This window comes from Ursus maritimus, unplaced genomic scaffold, assembly GCF_017311325.1.
Source record: "Ursus maritimus isolate PB19 unplaced genomic scaffold, ASM1731132v1 scaffold_19, whole genome shotgun sequence".
NCBI classification, from domain to species: Eukaryota; Metazoa; Chordata; class Mammalia; order Carnivora; family Ursidae; genus Ursus; species Ursus maritimus.
The window spans coordinates 22267939-22290561 of NW_024424341.1; the positions used below are offsets into that span (position 1 = coordinate 22267939).

The 22623-nt window shown below is 50.1% G+C and overlaps 1 protein-coding gene across 3 annotated transcripts; it reads left to right on the forward strand.

Moving 5' to 3' along the window:
- The first annotated feature begins 775 nt into the window (after positions 1-775).
- On the forward strand, positions 776-12127 carry CES3 (carboxylesterase 3). 3 transcript variants are annotated; one of them, XM_008702497.2, is made up of 13 exons: positions 776-871; positions 1905-2109; positions 2213-2351; positions 2518-2651; positions 3157-3310; positions 3416-3520; positions 4126-4227; positions 4587-4724; positions 9174-9254; positions 10331-10478; positions 11138-11287; positions 11435-11513; positions 11607-12127. In XM_008702497.2, the coding sequence occupies exons 1-13, from the start codon at positions 790-792 to the stop codon at positions 11800-11802; spliced, it is 1713 nt and encodes a 570-aa protein (XP_008700719.2). In that variant the 5' UTR covers positions 776-789; the 3' UTR covers positions 11803-12127. The 3 variants fall into 3 exon arrangements, with proteins under 3 accessions (XP_008700719.2, XP_040489350.1, XP_040489349.1); XM_040633415.1 differs by lacking the exon at positions 776-871 and having other exon boundaries at positions 1548-2109; XM_040633416.1 differs by lacking the exons at positions 776-871; positions 11138-11287 and having other exon boundaries at positions 1544-2109.
- The last annotated feature ends 10496 nt before the right edge of the window (positions 12128-22623 follow it).

The following is a 22623-nucleotide window of genomic DNA, read 5'->3' on the forward strand; positions in this document are numbered from 1 at the left end:
TGATTATTATGTGTAATATCCTGAATAGTTAAATCCAGGGAGGCAGAATGCAGATGAATGGTTATCAGGTTATCAGGAGATGGGGGGGTGGCGCGTAGCAATGGGAGCGATTATTTAACAGGTACCGGATATTTTGCTGAGGTAATGAAAGAGTTTTGTAACTAGAGAGATGTGGTAGTTGCACAAAATAGCAAACACACTAAGTGCCACTGAATTATGTACTTTAAAATTGTTAATTGTATGTTATATAAATTTAACCTCAATTAAAAAAAAAAAAACAAAAAAAGAGCATCACCTTCAGGTGATCCAACATCAGGGCTCAGGCACCCCCTTGGCCAGGGGGACTGGACACCAGCCCCTGCCCCAAGCCGTGGGTTCCCTCAGAACGGTAGCACAGTCATTGGCCGCCACTCCCTCAGATCAGTGGTGCATGTCTCTTGCAATGAGCACACAGGGTCTGGTGGAGTTCACTGACTCAGGAGAGCTGGAATTTGAGCCCAGGGCTGCAGAGCTCCAAAGCCCAGGCTCTTTCCCTCCCCCCGCCCGCCCGCCATCCCCCCTCCCGCCCCCGTCCCGCAAAATATCCCATCATCCATGCCCCTGCAGTGCACTCTCTGAGCCCTCCTTCCCCCATGTGGGTGGAGGTACTGGGTCTTAGGGCTGGCCACCAGCCAGATGGCAAGGTCCACAGAGGTTTTTGTAACATAACCCTTTAGAGATTGGTTGTGCCAAAGGGCAGGGCCTTATTATACCTTCCACCACTTCCGCCCCCACTTAGTTGTGAGGAGCATGGGGACAGTGGTAAGAAGTGGGTCCAGGGTCCAGCTCTGGGTGGCCTGTCTGCTCCTGGCATTCCCTGCTACAGCCACTGGTAAGACGTACTGGCAGAGACCGCAGAGGTGGGAGCTTCAGGGTTGCTGGGAGGACTTGGGTGGAGCGGGTGAGAGTGAGGTAGGGACGGGGAGGGCTGGGCAGCCTGCTCAGGGAAGAAGCCCTCAGTTCCAAGAAATGCCAGAGCTTGAGTGCATCCTCTCCAGGCAGGGGCTCTGCCCTTGTGGTCCTGTGTGATCTCCAGAGCAGGCCTGCCAGAGGACGGGATTGTCATGTTTTCAGGGCACCCAGGATTTGATTAATCTGCAAGACACAGACACAGAAGTGGGTCACAAAAGGTTTACTCACAGTTCCTAGAAACAAGCATGCAGGGAAGCACGCGTCGGTCAGAAGGCAGAGAGGAGAGAGGAAAATGAGGGCAAGAGGCGGCTAAGCCAGTGCTGGATTGGCTAATTTGAATGTTCTCAGTGGGCTCCGGAGCATGGGGCTGTCCCTCTTTATCCGGTATCTGGCCCTGGGGTGATTAGGGCACATGGTGGGGGGAATCTGAGAAGCCTAGAGGAGGTGGCTGGGAGCAAGGGCTCTGGAATGGTTGGTTTGCATCTGAAAGATACCTTTCAGTGAGTTGTTCGTGATCTCTAAGAATTGGCTAGCCCTGGAACCCGCAGTCCCTCCAGATCCGCAAGGCTCCCCTGTCAGAACACCAAAATAAAGAAAACGAAAAGACATCATTATCACGCTTAATTTAGCAGATGAGAAATCTGAGGGTGAATGGCTAGATGAGAACAGCAGGTCTGTGGGTCCCAGGAGAGCCTAGTTTGCCCTCGGGGGATTGGTTTGGTCTAGAGGAGAGTGGCAGACCTGCAAGAGGGGAGAAGAAAGTGGAGGGTAATCACAGGGCCCATGTCACAGGCTTGCTGGGAAGGTTAGTCATAGCGCTGTATGCAAAGTGCCCAGAGCAGGGCTCACAGAGTAGGTGCTCCAAGAACCGATGTTTCGTGAGTCCATTTGCCTCCCCACCATCACCTGTGGAGGCTGCAAACTCATTCAGTGGCCCTCTGTCCTGCCCTCAGGGCCTGAGGTCACTCAACCTGAAGTGGACACCCCCCTGGGCCGCGTTCGAGGCCGGCAGGAGGGTGTGAAGGGCACAGACCGCCTTGTGAATGTCTTCCTGGGCATCCCGTTCGCCCAGCCACCTTTGGGAACTGGCCGATTCTCAGCCCCGCGCCCAGCACAGTCCTGGGAGGGTGTGCGGGATGCCAGTACTGCCCCTGCGATGTGAGTAGCCCCTTGGAGGTGGACAAGCTTGTAGGTTGCAGGGGTCTAGACGTCGGGGCTGGTGGGCTGAACCACTGGCCCTTGGGCTCATCTCTGGCTGCAGGTGCCTGCAGGATCTGCAGAGAACGGACAACAGTAGATTTGTGTTGAATGGAAAGCTCCGGCTCTTCCCTATTTCAGAGGACTGCCTGATCCTCAACATCTACAGCCCAGCTGAGGCCACTACGGGGACCAGACGGCCGGTGTGCAGCACCGAGGGCCCTGTCTGCACAGCCTGTTCTGCCTGGCCTGTCCTCTCCCCAGCCCTGTTCTCACACTGCTTCAGGGGTCCCAAGAATACCCTGGGTTGATGGGAGGGCAGCTGGTGTCCCAGGAGCTGGGGGTCACTGCCCCATGGCCTCTCTGCAGGTCATGGTATGGATCCATGGAGGCTCTCTGATGTCCGGCGCTGCCACCTCCCAAGACGGGTCAGCCTTAGCTGCCTACGGGGATGTGGTAGTGGTCACAGTCCAGTACCGCCTGGGATTCCTTGGCTTCCTCAGGTGAGGTGGCCAGCCTAGGGGAGGGTGTTGCTGGCACTGGGGCGAGGCCAGTCTGTGAGGGCAGTTGGGGAACTAGGGTAGGGGTCCAGAGCTTGAATGCAGATTTCTCAGGCAAGCAGGGTGGCTGGAGACCAACGACCCCCCCCATGCCATCTGGGGCAGAGAAGGAGGCTCCCCATCGATCCCCTCTGGGGAAGGGGCTCTACCAGAGCCAGAATTTGTAACAGAGAACTTGGTCCTTTGGACAGGAAGTGTTGACTCCTGGTCTGGGGCCAGGATCCCAGCAAGGGGTGGGGGCAAGGAGCACTAAGTTCTGGCTGGCTACCCAGCTAGGCACACCCACACCACGTGCTGGGCGGGGGGTTACTAAGCATGCCTCATAGCCAGGCCAGATTTGGGGAAAAGGGAAGGATCTGCCATCCTGGTGGCTGGTTCAAAGCAGATCTGCAAAGGCTGAGGAAAAGCCTCCAGCCTACGCTAACCACTGCCTCCCCCTTCCCGCTAGCACTGGGGATGAGCATGCGCCTGGCAACTGGGGCTTCCTAGATGTGGTGGCTGCTCTGCACTGGGTGCAGGGGAACATCTCCCCCTTTGGAGGTGACCCCAACTCCGTCACCATCTCAGGCAACTCTGCTGGCTCCTGCATCGTCTCTGCCCTGGTGAGTCACCACAGGGGGCCGCTGGCAACAATATCCCCATGGCCCCAGACCTCCCAGCCTTTCTGCCCTCCCCTGACAGCCCCCTGTCCTCTACACGGCACCCAGGTCCTGTCCCCGCTGGCTGCAGGGCTCTTCCACAGAGCCATAGCACAGAGCGGAGTCATCGCCATGTCACTGACCCCGGATTCCAACCCAAGGGTCCTGGCTCAGGTCTGCATTTCTTTCATTCTCTCAGCCCACATGTGCCGGCCACAGCCCACCCTGTGCTTGCCCCGAAGTCCCATTGGGGTGTCACTGGGAGGGAGCTCCTTGTGGGCAGAGAGGGACCCACTGGCATGAAAGAAGCACACTGCGTCTGGAAGCTCCGAAGAGCACTAGGGCCTCCCTTCCCACTGACTCCCCAGCCCAGCTCAGGCCTTGGCACCCCATGTCGTCCCCTCGTCGCCACACTGGCTCTCTGAACCCTGTCTCATTTCCTTACTCACTCTATAAAACTTGACTGAGCCCATGGCTCTGGGAATATACTTAACTAGGTAATGACGCTGTTCTCAGAGGGGTAAAGGGGACTTTGCTACCCGCACAAATAATGACAATACGATGTAATGGGGGACACACAGGGTGCCTGGGGACCACCCAAGCTGGTGGGCAAGGAAGCCTTCTCAGGGTTGGTGGCAGGTCTCTGGCCAGTCCCAAGGCCCCTCTCTGACATCACTGCCCCAGCTTTCCTACAGATACACCCCTTGTGTATGGGAGGCAGAGGGCTGGGAGGTGGGGTTGATAGGGGAGGGAGAGGCAAGGCTCTTGTCTGTTCCCAGAGCTTCGCAGACTCCCTGGGCTGCAGCTCTACCTCCTCGGCTGAGATGTTACAGTGCCTTCGGCAGATAACAAATGAGGAGCAGATCCTTAACAAGAAGTTGGTATGCCTACTTCTCGGGGGGCGGTGGCAGGCAATGGCGCAGAGGGGTCCATCCACCTCCTGTGGGAGCAGAGAAGCAATCAACAGTCTGGGGTGAGGCTTGGGACAGCCACCCCTGAGGGGAAGGGGTGGAGGGCCCAACTAGGCCTGGGAGCATAATGCAGGGCCACCTCTTCTAGGAAAGAAGGCTGCTTGGAAGCATCCGTGGCCTGGTCTCCCTATTCCTCCTGGTCCTCCAACCCTGGTGACCTCTACCCCTCTAAGGCTCAGCCACCAAGGCATGCAGCCGGGTGACCCCTGGATGCCATCTTTTAAGGCATGGGCCTAACTGGGAAGACCATGCCTTGCTTTCTCCTGCAGAACACTACAGCTTCCTACACCATTGATGGTACCTTCTTTCCCAAGAGCCCCATGGAACTCTTGAAGGAGAGGCACTTCAACTCTGTGCCCTTCCTTGTGGGTGTCAACAATGACGAGTTTGGCTGGCTCATCCTCAGGGTGAGTGTCCTCTGGCTCTTATGCTCTCAAGGCCCTGCCCCAGCCAATCCTCTGCCACCCCAACATCATCACCGCAGCCCATGAGCTGACAGTTCCATTCGGTAGGTAAAGAAGTAAGGCTCAGAGAGGTTTATGGGACTTGCTTAAGGTTACCCAGCTTAATTTTCCCAAAGCAAAAGCTTGGGGACCAAGCTTCTGCACAAAGTAGCCTTCTGGGCAGCACTGATTTGCAGCATATTCTTGCCTTAGTGTCTGGTTTATACATCAAGCTCTATGAGACTGGTTAGTATGACTCTGTGCCTGAGAGACTAATTACCTGAGACTTTCAGGTTTCAGACAACATCAAGCCAGTGGGGGACATCATGGCCCAAGTGCCTTCCAGTCCCTTCCAGATGCATAGAACTCCCCACATACAGTGTTAACATCATGCTTTCCTTCTGAGCATCTTTCCTATCATTCTCCCTCCTCTACCCATCTTCAAGGTGATTGACTTTAATAACTGCAAAACCTTGCACAAAGGGAGGGTCCCATAATAATATTCCTTAATTTCCACACTTGGGCACTTTCTAGGTTTTACAACCAAAGCTAACAGGGCAGTGAACATCTGCACGTCCATAGCTTTTGTCCTTTGGTTTCTACCTTTGGAATGGCTCTCCAGGAAGGACATTTGGGTGTTTCCTGGATGACAGGCTCATGCAGTCTTGACACTCAAAGACAAAACTTGTAGAAGTTTCCAGGCCAGGTGTGTGTGTGTGCGTGCTGTGTGTGTGTGTGTGTGTGTGTGTGTGTGTGTGTGTGAGCGCGTGTGTAATGGCAGAAGAGTGTTAATGGGAAACAGTGCCCTGGACTCTGCAGGCAGCCTGGGCCCCACACTGTCAACTTAGAGCCATGAATTGAACGGTGAGAAGGAACCAAGCTGGTTGGCTCCCAAGCCCCGGGCAAGATTGCCTGGTTCAGAATGCTGGTGCCTGGGACTTTGTAGCCAAGGATATTTCTCAGGAATTGGGTGGCTCAGGGGGCTGCTCACCTCCTCACTGGTGCAGGCATTCTCTTCACTTCCTTTTATCCATATGGGCACAACTGTACATTTTTCAGCTGACTAGATGTTTACTAAATGTCCACGGTGAAAGCTTTAGCCATGGAAAATAATCCATACCCCTTATGGAGACCTCTCCACCTCTTACGCATTGCCACTGGCATAGCACTTTGTGAAATTGCTATGCCAATTTAAACTGCAGCCAGCAACTTGAGTCTACAGGTTTTATTACAACTTTACCAGCATTTGCAGACCATAATTTTTAAAATATCAACTTCATTGAGATGTAATTTACATACCATAAAATTACCTTTTTAAAAGGTGTATAATTCAGTGGGTTTTAGTATATCCACAAAGTTGTGCAACCATCACCACTATCTTATTCCAGATCACTTCATCACTCTAAAATGCAGCCCGTACCTGTTAGCAGTCACTTCCATCCTGCCTCCCCAGCCCCTGGCAACCACTAATGTGCTACTTCCTGTCAAATCTATGGATTTGCCTATTTTAGACATTTCAAGCAATCTCTACACCCGAAGTGGGGCTCAGACTCAAAATCCCAAGATCAAGAGTCACGTGCTCCACCAACTCAGCCAGGCAGGCACCCCCTTAGACATTTCAAATAAACAGAATCCTACAATATGTCTGACCTCTTTCATCTGATAGGATATTTTCAAGGTTCATCCGTGTTGTAGCGCGCATCAGTGCTTCCTTCTTTTATAGGACGGAACAGTGCCTTGTATGGAGATAGTATAATTCGTTTATCCATTCATCAGTTCATGGGCATTCGGGTTGTTTCTACCTCTTTGGCTATTATGGGTAACCTACTATGAACATTCATGTACAAGTATATGTTTTAATTTCTCTTGGTTATATACCTCAGAATGAAATTGCTGGGTCCTATACTAACTCTTAATTATTTGAGGAACTGCCTGTTTTCCAAACTGGCTGCACCATTTTACATTCCCACCAGCAATGGATGAGGATTTCAATTACTCTGCATCCTCGCCAACACTCGTTACCTCTCATTTTGATTATACCTAGTGCGTGTGAAGTGGTATCCCGTGTGGTTTTGATTTGCATTTCCCTAATGACTTACGATGCTGAGCATCTTTTTATGGGATTATTGGCCATTTTTATATCTTCTTTGGAGAAATGTCTTAAAATTTTTTCCCCATTTTTAAATTGCATTGTCTTTTTATTGTTGAGTTGCAAGTGTTTCATATATTCTAGATACGAGTCCCTTATCAGATATATGATTTGCAAATCTTTTTTCCCATTCCGTGGGTTGTATTTCACTTTGTTATAGTATCCTTTACAACACACACAAAAAATTCATTTTCATGACGTCTGATTTATTTTCTCTTTTGTTGCTTGTGCTTTTGGAGTAATATCTAAGAAGTGATTGCTTAATCCAAAGTCATCAAGATTTACCTCTATGTTTCTCTCAAAGAATTTTATAGTTTTAGGTCTTATATTTAAGTCTATGATTCATTTGAAGTTAATTCTTTATATGGTTTGAGTTAGGGATTCTTTTGCATGTGGTTATCCAGCTGTTCCTGAATTATTTGTTTTAAAAACTTTTCTTTCCTTATTGAATTGTCTTGGTGCCCTTACTGAAAATCATTGATCATAAGGGTAAGGGTTTATTTCTGGACTCTCAGTTCTATTCCATTAATTTATATGTCTATCCTAATGTCAATACCACATTATCTTGATTACTACAGTTTTGTAGTAAGTTTTGAAATGGGGAAGTGTGAGTCCTCCAACTTTGTTCTTCTTTTTCAAGATTGCTGCATTCCTTTGCTAGGGTTGTCATAACAAAAGACTACAATCGGCGGTGGGGGGTTGAAACAACAGAAATTAATTGTCTTACAATTTTAGAGGCTGGAAGTCTGAAATTAAGGTGTTAGCAGGATTGGTTCCTTCTCAGTACTGTGAGAGAGAATCCATGCCTCTTCACTAGTTTCTGGTAGCTTCAGGAACTCCTTGGCTTATGGATGGCATTCTCTCTCTGTCTTCACATTGTCTTCCCTCTGTACCATCCATCTCTGTGTCCGAATCGTCCCTTTTTACAAGGACGCTAGCCATATTGGACTACGGCCCACCCTAATGATTACCTTTGTAATCGTCTTAACTTGACTACCACTCCAAAGGCCCTGTCTCTAAATAAGGTCACATTCTGAAATACTGGGGGTTATGACTGCACATATGTTTTTGTGGAGATACAAATCAATCCCTAACAATTGTTCTGGTTATTCTGGGTCCCTTGCATTTGCATATGAATTCTGATCAGCTTGTCAATTTCTGTCAAAAAAAAAGTGGCTGAGATTTTGATAGGGATCACGCTGAATCTATAGATTGGTTAGGAAGTATTGCCATCTTAAGATGAAGTCTTTCAACCCATGAACATAGGACGTTTATCCATTTACATAGGTCCTCTTTAATTTCCCTCAACTATGTTTTCGAGTTTTTAATGTACAAGTCTTGCACTTTGTTAATGAAGTGGATTCCTAAGTATTGTATTTTTGATGCTATTGTAAATGCAGTTGTTTTCCGCACATCATCTTCAGATTGTTCGTTGCTGGTGTAGAGAAACACAACTGTTTTTGTCTATTGTTCTTGGCCATCATTTTTAAGATGTTTGCACCTTTAGCTACTGTGGCCTTTAGTTTAGTCCTTTACTTTTTAGTGCAGTTAACAGCCCCCTTTGCGTATACACTCGTTGTGTTTACTCATCTGTGGGCTTTCTGTTCCTATTTTCACAAAGATTAACAAAGAGCCTTGTAGTCATGAAACTAACTTCAATAGCTAATGTTTCCACAGGGTTTACTGTATGTCAGTGTCCTTACATTTGCTACTTCAGTCTTCATAATCCAATGAGGCAGGTTATGGTATTCCTGTTTCACAGATTAAGAAACTGAGACAGAGAAATTTAAGTAATAGGCCCAGGTCATGCACCTAGAAAGTGGCAGAGCTGTGATTTGAACCCAGAGACTGTGCCCTTAAAACTGTAACATATAGGGGATGCCTGGGTGGCTCAGCTGTTAAGCATCTGCCTTCGGCTCAGGTCATGATCCCAGGGTCCTGGGATTGATTGAGCCCCACATCGGGCTCCCTGCTCGGTGGGAAGCCTGCTTCTCTCTCACACATTCCCCTTGCTTGTGTTCCCTCTCTCGCTGTCTCTCTCTGTCAAATAAATAAATAAAATCTTAAAAAAAAAAAAACCTGTAACATATAAAGCAACATTTCACTTTAAAGACAGCATTTTAACTTCCCCTGCGGGCCCTGCTACAACACCTGGTCACACTTGGCTCTGTTCACAGGGCCGTGAACATTCGCCTGCTCATGGTTGCGAATCGGGGGGTGGGCGGTGATAAGGCTGTGATGAGAGGATCTTGATGTCCCCACAGGCCTGGGGTTTCCTGGATAAGATGGAACAGTTGAGCCCGGAGGATATATTGGCCATAGTGAGACCCTACTTGGCCAGTATGGTGAGTCAAAAGGGAGGAAGAGATAGTCCAGTGAATATCCTATCCAGATTAGTAGGGCACCCTCCTCTTCCTCCTGCCTCCATCCCCCATAGCCACCCCCACACTGCCAAAACCCTTGGTTCAACTGTTGACTTTTAGTTCCACCTAGAAATCCCCTTGGACATGAGTCAGTGTGGTTCCCAAAGGAAGATCATCATCATCATTGTCATCGTAGACTGCCCCTTAATGAGCCCATAGTATGTGCCAGAGACTGTGCTGTGCTGAGCCCTAGGACAGGCATTCATCTCCTTCAATCCTCGTTATAAGCCGGTGAAATAGAAATTTTCATTATTCCCATTTTACAGATGAGGAAACCGAGGCTCCTGGTCTCATGATAAGTAAAGGGCAGAGGCAGAGCTTCTGCCACCTCTGTCTGATCCCAGAGCTTCAGCTGTTAAGATCATCCTGTCAGATGTGGAGCCAGTTGGACCTGAAGTCCAATCCCAACCCTGGCTACTTGTCCACAGTTAGCCTTTAAGCCCATTTCTTCATCTGTAAATGAGGATATACTTCCCACCCAAGGAAACTGGATGCTATGTTTGAAAAGTCTACTGGGGAGCTAGTATTCAGAAGGTGATCAATCTGTGCGTATTTCCCTCCCTTTGGAACCCCCAGAGCCCTCCCCATTCAAACAACCTCATCACTGTTCTCTGAGCTCTGGGGGAGCTCCTATGATTTGTTTGTTCATTAACTTCCTGGTTAACTTCAACCAGGCAATCATCAAGACCAGAACCCTTAGCTAGGAACTTCACATAGGTGGCCAAACAACCCTGCCACAGGCAGGAACCGACTTTCAGAGAGGCTCAGCAACCTATCTGAGACCACACAGCCAAGCAGCAATCACAGAGCTGGCATTTTGGCTCCAGATCTGACCCGATCCTGCCCAGACACTATCTAGAACCCCCAAGGGAGGCAGGGGAGCCTGGCACATGAGTCCTGGATATGAAAGAGGCCATGCTGGAGGGTACGGGGCTTCTTGGGAGGGTCTGCTGGGGCTGTGGGACCTGAGTGGGCCTGAGCCTGGCCTCCTGCCCCAGGGTGTGCCCCCTGAGGTGATGCCGAGCATCATAGATGAATACCTAGGCAGCGATTCCAACGCAGAAGCCAAACGCAACGCCTTCCAGGACATTCTGGCTGACATCATCATAATCTTGCCCTCCTTGAATTTCTCTAGAAACCTCCGAGGTAAGCCTATCCCTGTTCACCTGCCCCACCCTTCCCATTTTGGCCCAGGACTGGGTTATCACAGGCAACACGACTCTACACCCTGCTGCTGCCCCCACACCCCGCTTCCTCCCTGGGACGCAGGGTCACAGTAATGAGACGTGACTCTGGCAGGTCACTCTGTGGGTGAGTAAACCAAGGCTGAGAGAGGTGCAGTGACTTGTCAAACATCAGACAGCAGGGTTCACCACCAATTCCAAGGGATTCATTTAACTCATGAGTGATTTTTCCCACACTCAGCACTTCTCCTGGGAGAAAAGTCTTGTGTCCTCCTAGCCTGGTGGCTAGTCCCTGACACAGCCCTAGAACAGCTCCAAGTTCCTATCTTTGTGACCTTGAGCAAGATGCCTGGCCCCTCTGTGCCTCAATTTCCTCATCTGTAAAATGGCGACAGTAACAGAATCTAATTCATATGTTGTCAGGGTGAAATGAATGATTATACATAAAGCACATGGAATGGTGTGCGACAGCCAGCAAGTGCTCAGCAAATGCTTGCTGATAATGATGTTGTCATCATCAGTATTGTTACTGGTATTGGTGTTACTACCAGCCGGGCCTGCCAAAGGGAGGACTAGATCAGGCTGAGGGTACCTAACTCTGAGGCAGCCCTCTCTCTGCAGATTCTGGAGTCCCTGTCTTTTTCTATGAGTTCCAGCATCGACCCAGTTCTTTCATGAAGTTCAAGCCGGAGTGGGTGAGGGCTGACCATGCGGCTGAGATAGCCTTCATGTTCGGGGGTCCCTTCCTCACGGACGAGAGCTCCCTGCTGGGTGAGGACACATAGGCCGTCCTTGGGCTGCAGGCGTCAATGGGCTAGGGTGGGGCTTGTAGGCACACATGTCTCCAGTCAGCACAGGGGACCCTTGGGTTCTCTCCAGAACCCACCTGACCCTGATCCAGGTCTGTTCCTCCCATAGCCTTTCCAGAAGCCACAGAGGAGGAAAAGCAGCTGAGCCTCACCATGATGGCTCAGTGGACCCAATTTGCCCGGACGGGGTGAGTGACAAGCAGGCACACCCGGCTTTGGGCCTAGATGACTCAGATCTTCCCCCTGGGAACAACATGCCTTCATTCATTCCTCCCACCCAGGGACCCCAATGGTGAGGGGCTGCCTCCATGGCCCCCCTTCAACCAGTTGGAGCAATATCTGGAAATCAGCCTGACACCAAAAGTTGGCCAGAAGCTGAGAGAAGACCGAATGCGGTTCTGGGCAGAGACGCTTCCTGCCAAGATCCAGCAATGGCAGCAGATGCAGAAGAGCAGGAAGGCCCAGGGGGAGCTCTGAGGGGTGGCAGAGTCCCAGCAAAGCAGCGTCTTCCTCCCTCTGCTAAGAAACTTTAACTTAAACCAAGGTGATGTATACACATGTCCCTTAGGAATCAGCCCCTCCATGACTGGCACTGTGCTCTGTTGAAGTGTCACCAGTTTCCTACTGCAAGGGCCTTTGTACAAACTCCTCCCTCTTCCTGAAGGGCCTTTCCCTCTTGCTTCACGGCCAGTCCCAGCTCATTCTTCAAGCTCCCCAGGGGACGCCCCCTCCTCCAAGAAGCCTTCCCTGCCTTCTCTGGGCCTGAGTTTGTGTCCATTACAGCATAGCCCACTCCAGGCTAGCACTGTCTGTGTCCGTGTGTCTTTCCATCTCTCTGAGAGTGGCAGTCAGCCTGACCCCACTCTGCGTCTCCCACACAAGAGTTGGGCAGGACCTGGAGTCAGGGATGTTTGATGAGTGAGTAAAAGAGAGTATGGGAACGGTGGTGCTAGACATGAACCCAGGCTCTTCAGCCACCAAAGCTATGCTCAGTCTTGCACAGATGTCCTCCTTAGCTAGGAGGGTGGATGGACAAGGCAGTCCTGGGATAGAGGAGAGTCCTGAGACCTCAGGGGATCCAGCCTAGAACACATCTTAGCCCCCCAAGAAGCAATCGCCCCCAAAGCCTGACTCAGGCTGAGGGAGGTCGCTTTCTCTGTGCTGCCCAGACCTGTCCCCTGCACAAGACAGAACAGAATCCAGCTAGGCCAGAGCCAAAAGAGATGTGAGTTTCCCAGCCCTAGTGCTTCATCCCTTTATGGTCTGGCTGGGCTCCTCCCTCCCTTCCCGGCTTGGCAAGACCAACTTTTAGGGGAGCTCAGCGCAGCTCCCACAGCACCTACCAGGACACAGGAGAACAGGCTGGAGGAGGGTGTCTGGACTAGTGCATCAGTCAGGCTTTTGTCACAGAGAAAAGAAGAGACCTATCCACTCAGGCTACAATAGGTGGAAAGGAACCAGAGGTTTTTGAGTGGGGGCAAACATTTCTTTTTTTGAGGATCAATTCCCCATTCCCTTGAAACATCTGGATTTTAATTCGTATCACAAGGACTTTTCCTGCCCCCACTATTTCATCCTGCAGGTTCAATTCCACATATACCCTTTCTCAGTCAGACTAAGTTCCTGGCTGCTGAGAGTTACATGAAAAGCACTTGCAAATGGTACCAGTGCTGTTTGGGGAAGTCCATTTTGGGCAGGAAGCAAAGACATAAAGCCAAAGGGGCTCTGAGTCATGCCACTCCCCTGCTCAGAAGCTCTGTGATTCCTTCCACCCTTTGGGCAAGTCCAAATTCTTCAGCAGACATTGAAGGCCTCTTGTTCCCATCCCTTTCTCTCCACCAGGGAAGTTTGTCCCCACAAGCCAGTGGAGAGCCTGACAAGTAAACAAGCCCCAGTCACCGCGTGCCACTGGGGACAGAGAGTGCTATAGGAGCACAGAGCCATAAGCCAGCCCTGACTTGGGGGACATGGGAAGGAAGGAAGGATATCTAAGCTGAGACCTGAAGGACTCCAAGGTGCAGGCCAGAGCATGGACTCTAGAGATGGGGAGCAGCAGGAAAGGGTATTCCTGGCAAAGGGAACAGCAGGCACAAAGGCCTGGAGGTTGCAATATACTGAGGAAAGAGTACTAAAGGCTGGAGAGGTCAGCAAAGACCAGACTCTGAGGGGCCTTGTGGGCTGCAGTGGGGGTGTGTGCTTGAGGGTAATGAAGGGCCTTGGAAAGGTTTTAACCAGCAGGTGACATGAACTGGTTGGGGTGGTGGTGAGAGTGGTGACAGGGAGAGCAGGGAGGGGACCAGTGTGGGCTTCCAGCTAGGTAGAAAGGCACCGGTTGGCTCTAGATTTAGAGTCGACGAATAGACCTGCTGACTGCAGATCAGGGAACTGAGGGCCCAGATTTGACCATGCTGGATGTATAAAGAGGGTACACCACACCCAGGAGCCATGGGGTTGGGGCGACCATCACCAGCTTTGGTGCTACCATCACCAGAGGGCTCTGGAGGGTGGGCCTTAGATACTGTCCCACTGCCATCTTTCCCTTCCTCTCCTCCCCGCCAAGCCCAGCTTCTAGAGTTTTTTCCACACAGGGAAGAAGGGGGATGGCCTGGCACCACCCCAGTGGCTCAGGGGGAGTGCTCATATGAGGTGGGTGCTGCTGGGATTTCAGTCCTCCTGACTTTTTAGTCTCTCTTCCCTGGGCCACTGATCATGGAACACGCCTCCCCTCCCTGCCAGGACATCCTTGACCGACTGATGGCCCTGCCCTGAGGATCCAGCAGCTACAGAGAGCTGAGGAGAGCAAGCTGGGGGCACCCACAAACTCAGACAGGCCAGGTCCTGCAGGGAAGGGACTGGTGGGCCCAGGGAGCCTCCCTGTGGTAGGGTCACAGGAAGGGCCATGCGAGCAGCGTGTGTGTGCACCAGGGGTGACCGCGGGGTCGGATGTGCACATCTGGACCCAGCCACCTGGACAAGGAACCAGCAGCTGGTCCCGGTAGACACAGACATGCATGTACATACCCAGTGCCAAACTTAGTTACTCACACACCTGGGCAGTCATATACACATATACACACACCCTAACAGGATTCTAATTCAGTTCTGTAATTTACTAAATGTGTATCTTTGTGCAAGTTATTTAGCTTCTTTGTTTCTTAATTTTTCCACCTATGAAATGGGGGCAATGATCATGTTCCCTTTCATAGATCTGCTGTGGGCATCGAATGATAATCAGCTATAAAGTGCCTAGCATAGTGCCTGACACACACCAAATGCTCAGTAAATGCTCTCTGCCTCCCATCATACTGTCCTTTGAATCATACGGATCCCTTGACTACAATTTTGACCGGGCTCAGGGCACAAGGCAATCAGCTGGCCAGGTCTCACCACAAGGACACTTGCTAAGTTCTCCTCCGTGTCAGGCTTACTCACATTCATCCTCTCCCTCAGGCCTCTGGACAGTCCTCTGGGGTCCTGAATGGTCCTTCAGGGTCCTGAGTGGCTCTCCATTCTACAGATGAGGAAACTGAGAATCAGAGGGGAGGTGCCTTGCTTGAGGCTACAAACACAGCGATGACAGAGCCAGACTCATACCTAAATCTGTAGGCCTCCAAGTCGTCCTTCCCCCTTCAGAATGTGCCCTCATATCTAGAATGAACTTTGCTGGAGTTGAGAGTTCTCGGAGGCTGACGTAGGTGGAGGGACTTGAATTCTAACCGAGGGGTTAAGGCCAGCAAGGGAAGGCCAGAGAGAGGGGTCTTGCAGGGTAACAGCTTCCAACTGTGGTAGCACAGCCCACAGAGAGATGACAGGGTCCAGCGCTGCTCTTGCTTGCAGGCCATAAAAGCCCCCTCCGTCCTCGCATCTGGACTGTGGTTGCTACAGCGGGTCCGTGTGCACAGGCCTGCCCCTGACCAGACTCCAGGGCCTCACCAGCCACTGATTGGGTCTGCAGGTATAGGGGAGCTTGCAAGGTAAAGGGCTGTGTTGAGCCCACCCCCACCATGGAGGGTGAGCATCCAGGCTATCTTTCTCTCTAATCTCCAGGCCCCATCACACCCCAGTACCATTCAGGGCCCCAACCAAGTGAAGACTCTGAGCCAGACCATCACTCCCCTTGGATGGGATAAGCAGTGACGGGAGCATTGGGCCCCCAGGCCTCCTAGGAGACCAGGAAGCCCTCCAAGCAGACCCAGAATCACCATAGGGTTCTCAGAGAAGCAAATGGGTGGGTGGTCAGAGTCCTATCATCCCTGCCTGGTCTGGCCTCCTGAGGGGACCTCTGTGTGGCAGACAAGGTATGAGGCAGAGCCAGGGCAAGCCCCCAGGAGCCCAATCTCTGTTCGAACCACCCCCTGGGGTGGGTGCTGCCTAAAGTCACCACCCCAGGGGTTAGGAAGAATCTGACTCAGTGTGACTGAGCAAGGCCCCGCCCGGCTCTCTGTCACCCTTGTACCAACACAGGACTGAGGCTCCTGGCCCGTCCCAGCCTCCCAGAGCTTCACCCATGAGTCAGTCCTCAGGAGCCCATTCCTGCAGGGCTGCACCCTGGCCCCCATATGGCCAGCTGGAGGCACACCTGGGTGTCAGGCTGAGCTTGGCAAGTGGCACTAGAAATGCCATGGCCAGAGTTTTGGGAAAGGGACAGCATTGCAGGCAGCAGCAAGAGGGCCTAAAGGTATCCTAGGACCTTTGAAGTCAGGGGCAGGGGGGCTACACTATGTAAGGGCCACCTGAAAAATACAGGTAGGCAGTGGGAATTCCTCAGTCATGTCCTAATTGGACCAGACCCCAGTGACAGCTGGCTCAGGTCAGAGCTTCTCACCCTGCAACCCCACTCCTGGGCCACCTCTAGGGCATGAGGTGAGCTCACCTGCAGGCAGCCAGGGTTATCCTTGGGAGCCAGTCTCTGGGCTGAGTCTTTCCATGAGTCCAGGCAGGTCCTTCCCTCTCAGTGGAGATTTAGGTTCCTTGTCTATGCACAAAGTCTGGGCAGGTTGGTCTCATGCAAGAAACTGCAGGAGTCTGGCTGTGTCCTATAAGGGTGTAGCACATCAGAAAGGCACCCCAGAAGGAGATAAGCTGAGTTTTGGAGGATAGCCAGGAGTTCACCTTGTTGACAATGCAGGGAAGGGCATTCCACACAGAGGGAACAACATGAACAAAGGTCCCACCCTTTTTCTCCTGCTTTTTTCTACTGGCAGTAAGCCACCTTTCTTTGTGGCAATGCAAGTCACATTTCTTGTGAGGCCTGGGCCAAGTCATTTCTCCATTCTGGGTCTCAGTGTCCTTACCTATACAATAGGAATAATGATAATGATGGCAGTGGCAACAATAAAGGTGTTTGGAAAGAGTCTTGGCCGGGCCAGAGCTGACATTTTGATATATAGGACTAGGTGAGTCCTCTCCTGAGTCACCCAGCATGTTCTGGTTTTGAGGGAATACCAAGGCTCCATTTGGTCCACTATTGGGCTTTAGACATATGCAGACGTGTCTGGCAAGTGGGGTGGGCTGCCCTTAGAGGTCAGATCACAGGGTGGGGCGCAGGTCCTATAGAGAGAAGGAGCCTGTGCTCAGAGCCATCTCAGTGGCTGGGCCTGGGTGAAGGCGGAGAGCATGGTTCTGGCCTAGCCTCCCACCCACAGGGGGCAGATAGGGACACCCTGGGAGGGGCTCAGCCGGTGTGCGGGGGCCACAGCTGCATCCACAGCTGGCTCCTCAATAAAGCATAGCCTCAGCTCGGCTGTGGATTTGATAACCCCTGGAGGCCCCTCCATGCCCTGGGAGCTCCCTAACATACTTCCCAGTGACTTGGATGTGACTCTCAGTCCCCACAGATGTTCCCTGAGCACCTGTCAGGTGGCAGACCTCTTAGACCCTCCCTTCCCTTCCTTCCTCTGGAACTAGCCCTGCTTCATCATACGGCGACCGAAGGTTCCATTTGAAGCAAGTGGTATTTTCTGATTCCCAGCCTTTTCCCCCAGAATAGAGTCTCAGCTTCTTCTTGGGTCCTAGAGGTTTCAGCAGCCCTCTCCCACCTCCAGAGATCCTCCGGAGATGCTCTGTAGCTCTGCACATTGCCGAGGCTCCTGCTCTGTCAGGAGTCACTGGTTCCACAAAATTCCCCCCGTCGAGACTTTCCTTTATTTTTCTTTTTTAGTAAACTGCTATGTTCAAACATAATATATGTACCAAAAAGTACACAAATCCTAAGTATACAGCTTGATTAATTTTCACAAAATGAATATCCATATACACACCAGTCTGTAACCACACCTGGGTCAAGAAACAGAATATTATTAGCCCCTGGAACCAGTCCCCCCCCCCCGTGCCCTTTCCAGGACTCCCCTCTGAAGGTGATGGCTAGGGGTGCCTGGGTGGCTCAGTTGTTAAGCGTCTGCCTTTGGCTCAGGGCGTGATCCCAGCGTTCTGGGATCAAGCCCCACATCAGGCTCCTCTGCTGGGAGCCTGCTTCTTCCTCTCCCACTCCCCCTGCTTGTCTCTCTCACACTGGCTGTCTCTCTCACTGGCTGTCTCTGTGTCAAATAAATAAATAAATAAAATCTTTAAAAAAAAGTTGAATGTGATGGCGATACTGACTCGCAATGGCAGAGGGTAGTTTTGCCTGCTAAATGGAATCACACAGCATATGATTCAATGAAATGGAATAAAAATGGAATTATACAGTATATGCTCTTTTGTGTCAGGCCCCTTGCACTCCACATTAGGTCTGTGAGATGCATTCAAGGAGCCCTGGGTAGCTGTGGATCATTCAATCTCATTGTCGCAGAGGATTTCATTGAGTGAAGACGCTGCAGCATGTTTCCTGTTCTCTTAACAGGCCTTTGGGTAGTCTCCAGTTTGGAGCTTTTATGAATGGTGTTGATAGGAACTTTCTAACACGTCTTCTGGTGAACATACGGACACATTCATTCAGGATATATCTGCCATGTGGAATTAGTGGAGGGATATGGAATTGCTGAGTCACAGTGCTGTGGCTTTCAACTGGAGTGGATAACGCCAAGCAGTTTTCAAAGAAGTTGTACCAATTCACATTCCCACCAGCAACGCAACAGGGTTCTGGTCGATCCAAATCCTTGCCAAAATACCGGTATTGTCGGTCTGTTTCACATCAGCTTTCCCTTCTTCTTAGATTGCTTTCTTGAGACTGTATTCACATACCATACAACTCACCTATTTGAAGTGTACAGTGGAATGATTTTTCATATCTAATCTACTTTCTGCCTTTATTAGCTTCTCTATTCTGGATATTTCATATTCATGGCATCTTATTAGACGTAGTCTTCTGTGATTGGCTTCTCCAACTTAGCATAATTTTTAGACATTCCCCCACGGTGTAGCATATCTCTCAGTACTTCATTCCTTTTGGCCAGATAGTATTCCATTTTATGGATATACCACATTTTGTTTCCCATTCATCAGTTGACTCATCATTTGGGTTGTTTCTACCTGGTAGCTATTACGAATAATGCTGCTCTAAATGTTTGTGTACAAGTTTTTGTGTGGACATGTTTTTATTTCTCTTGGAAATACACACACACACACACACACACACACACACACACACACCCCGCTAGGAGTAAACTTGCTAAGTTATACGGTAACTCTTCTGGTTAATCATTTGAGGACCTGCCAGACTGGTTTCCAAAGTGGCTGCCGCATTTTACATTCCTACCAGAAGTCCGTGAGGATTTAGATTTCTCCATGTCCTCGGCGACATCTGTTATCCGACTTTGGTTTTCCAGCCCCCCGCCCCCAGTGCGTGTGAAGTGGCATCTACTTTGGGTTTGATTTGCATTTCCCTGATGGCTAATGATGTTGAACATCTTTCCATGTTTATTGGCCTTTCAAACATATTCCTTGGAAAAATATCTCTTCGTATCCTTTGCCCATTTTCTAATTGTTTGTCTTTTTCTGTTGTTGTTGAGTTGTAAGAGTCCTTTTTACATTCTGAATGCAAGTCCCTTAATGGCTTTATGATTTGCAAATATTTTCTCCTATTCTGGGGCTTGTCTTCACTTTCTTTGTTCTTTTGCACGTGGCTATCCAATTGTCCCAACACCTTTTGTTGAAAAGAACCGTTCTTCCCACCACTGGATGATCTCGGCACCCTTGTCGAAACTCAGCCAAGCATAGATACATGGGTCAATTTATGGACTCTCAATTCTGTTCCATTAATTTCTATGTTTGACCCTCTCTTGATTACCATTTCTTTGTAATAAGTTTTGAAACAGGAAATTATGAATCTTCCTACTTTATTGTTGTTCTTGATTGTTTTGGCTATTCCAGGTTCCTTGCAATTCTGTATGAATTTTAGAATCCACTTGTCAATTTCTACCAAGAAGTCAGATGAGATTTTTATGGGGATGGCACTGAATCTGCAGATCAATCTGGGGAGTGTTATTTAACATACTTCACATACATACTTAACAATATGAAGTCCTTTCATGCATAAACATGGAGTGTTTTCCCATTCGTTTACATCTACTTTATTTTTTTTAATTTGTTGTTTGTTTGTTTTTTTAAGTGGTCTCTAGGCCCAACATGGCGCTTGAACTCACAATGCCAAGGGCAAGAGTCTCATGCTCTACCGACCAAGGCAGCCAGGTGCCCCGATCTACTTTAATTTTTTACGACAATGTTTGGTAGTTTTCAGAGTATAAGTTTTGGACTTCCTCTGTTTGGGAGCCTCCAGCCCATGAAGGGGTCCCAGGAATTATCAAGTCCAGAACTGAGTCTGTGTTTTCTTTTTTTTTTTTTTTTTTGAGATTTTATTTATTTATTCGACAGAGATAGAGACAGCCAGCGAGAGAGGGAACACAGGCAGGGGGAGTGGGAGAGGAAGAAGCAGGCTCACAGCGGAGGAGCCTGATGTGGGGCTCAATCCCATGACACCGGGATCACGCCCTGAGCCGAAGGCAGACGCTTTAACCGCTGTGCCACCCAGGCGCCCCATGAGTCTGTTTTCTTGAGCAGCACCCGTAGATGCAGAGGCGGCCAGGCACACTGGCCAAGCCCCTCTTAGTGGGGGTCCTATGTCTATCCACCATCCATGGCTTGGTTTTGGCTACATTCTCCTGGCCTCTAGGCTTTCTCAGTGCTGGTCATCTATGAATCCTTGTTAGCCAGATGGTCCCAGAGATTCCTTAATAGTGCCATCCCGACAAACACACATTCTCCGTGGGTCTGCAGCTACTACCTTTGATACTGTTTGGGACAGAGAAGGGTACCTCCCCCCATGTTTGATATACCCTGGTGAGAATCATCGCTGACCGGCTTGGGCACAGGATCTCAGCTCAGTGAGAGGATTCCTTCACCCTCACAGGTACCCTCTACTGCCCCCTGTGGGTGGGAGGTCACATCAGAACGCTGGTAGGTTCAGAACCAGGCCCTCTACCTCCCACCCCAGGCCCAACTGCTAGGTCAGCTCCAAGCAAGTCTCCTCTCTCTGAGACTGTGACTTCACCCTATGCTCTGGCCTCTGAGAACACTCCACCTCACTTGTCAGACATGCCTGTTTATGTGTAAAGTCCAACAGTGGACCAGATGGGGCTTCAGTCTTCCTCCCCCCAAAAAAGAGGATGCTGGGTGACTCAGAACAGAAGCCACCTAGAGCTATGTATCAGAATCACAGATTCTTAGCCCTAAGATAATGTTGCACCAAAGCCACCTGGCTGACCCCACCCCCCATTTGACATCCCCTGTGCCCCACATGAACATTGGATGGAGCCCACGTGAGTCCAGCTCACACTCCTCCCCATATGGATCAGGTGAAAGGTTGTTTCTTCCTCAGGGAGATGTGGCAGGAGTGGAGCAAGGTGTTAGCAGGACCAAACCTTAAGGCCCACCCAGAACTGGCCAAGTTGCGGGGTGCCTGGGTGGCTCAGTCAGTTAAGCGTCTGTCTTTGACTCAGGTCATGATCTCAGGGTCCTGGGACGGAGCCCCATGTCAGGTTCCCTACTGAACAGGGAGTCTGCTTCTCCTTCTCCCTCTGTCCCTCCCCGCACCCCACTTGTGCTCTCTCTTGCTCACTCGCTCTCAAATAAATAATTAAATAAAATATTTAAAAAAGAGAAAAGAACTGGCCAACTTGCTGCACAGCTGAGTGGAGTAATCTATATGTGACTGGCCCCCAGGCCTGGAAGGTAGACCCACAGTCTTGTCTGCCTTCTCTACCACTCTCTTCCCTTGTCCTCCATCCCCTGGCTTCGCCCTTGCTTTGAGTGACACATGCTTAGTGCATTAAGGTAAACCAACCTTGTCAGAGCCTAGGCAGAAGAAACAAGCAGCTCTGTCACCTCCCCTAAACGGGACTCCATACTCTTATTGATACGGCCACACACAACCTGCAGGGGAGGCTGGTAGAGTGAGGTAACGAGAAGGGGAATGTGGTCCAGGAAGAGGGTCATGGTCCAGACCAGATGGAGCTACTGGTAGCCCCTACTTTCTTGGTCCTGCCTTCCTTGTCCTCCCATCCCTAGCCTCTTGAACCCCACACTGATAGCAAACTCTCCACTAATGTTTTTTGTTTGGTTGTTGTTGTTTTGTTTTTGTTTTTTTAAGTAGGCTCCACACACAGCGTGGAGCCCAACGTGGGGCTTGAACTCACAACCCCTAGATCAAGAACTGAGATGAGATTAAGAGGGTCACCCAACTGACTGGGCCACTCAGGCGCTCCCTCCAGTAATGTTGTTAAGGAAAATATGGAAAATACAGACAAATTAAAGAAAAAAATCAAGGTCACTGATGACTCTGCAACTCAGAGGCAACCACTGACACCATTTTGACATTAATCCTTCCTGTTACTTTAGACATATTTGGAGTGTTTTGGTGTGCACTCTCCATGGCTAATATGTAATTTCAAATTCTGCCCTTTTCAAGTTATTAAACCACATCAGCCTTTTCCTAAGTACTGGTGACAACAGCTGACATAATGGGTTTTCCCTGTTTTAAATGCCTTCCCTACATTAGCCTATTTAACCCTCACCACAACTGTATGAGTTAAGTACTACTCTTATGCTGATTTTACAGACGGAGTAACTGAGGTTCAGAGAAGGTAAGTGATTTTCCCAAGGTCACACAGCTTATGAATGGCAGTGCTGGAATTCAAACCCAGCAGCCTGGCTCAGAACCTCCACATTAAGCCATCTGCTGCTATAAAGTCTTATAGAACAAGCCATTACTGACCATGTAACATATATGATATAATGTAGATATAACATCCCTTCCTCACCCATCCCTCTGGTCACGTTGGGGTGAGACTGCTGCCAACAAGG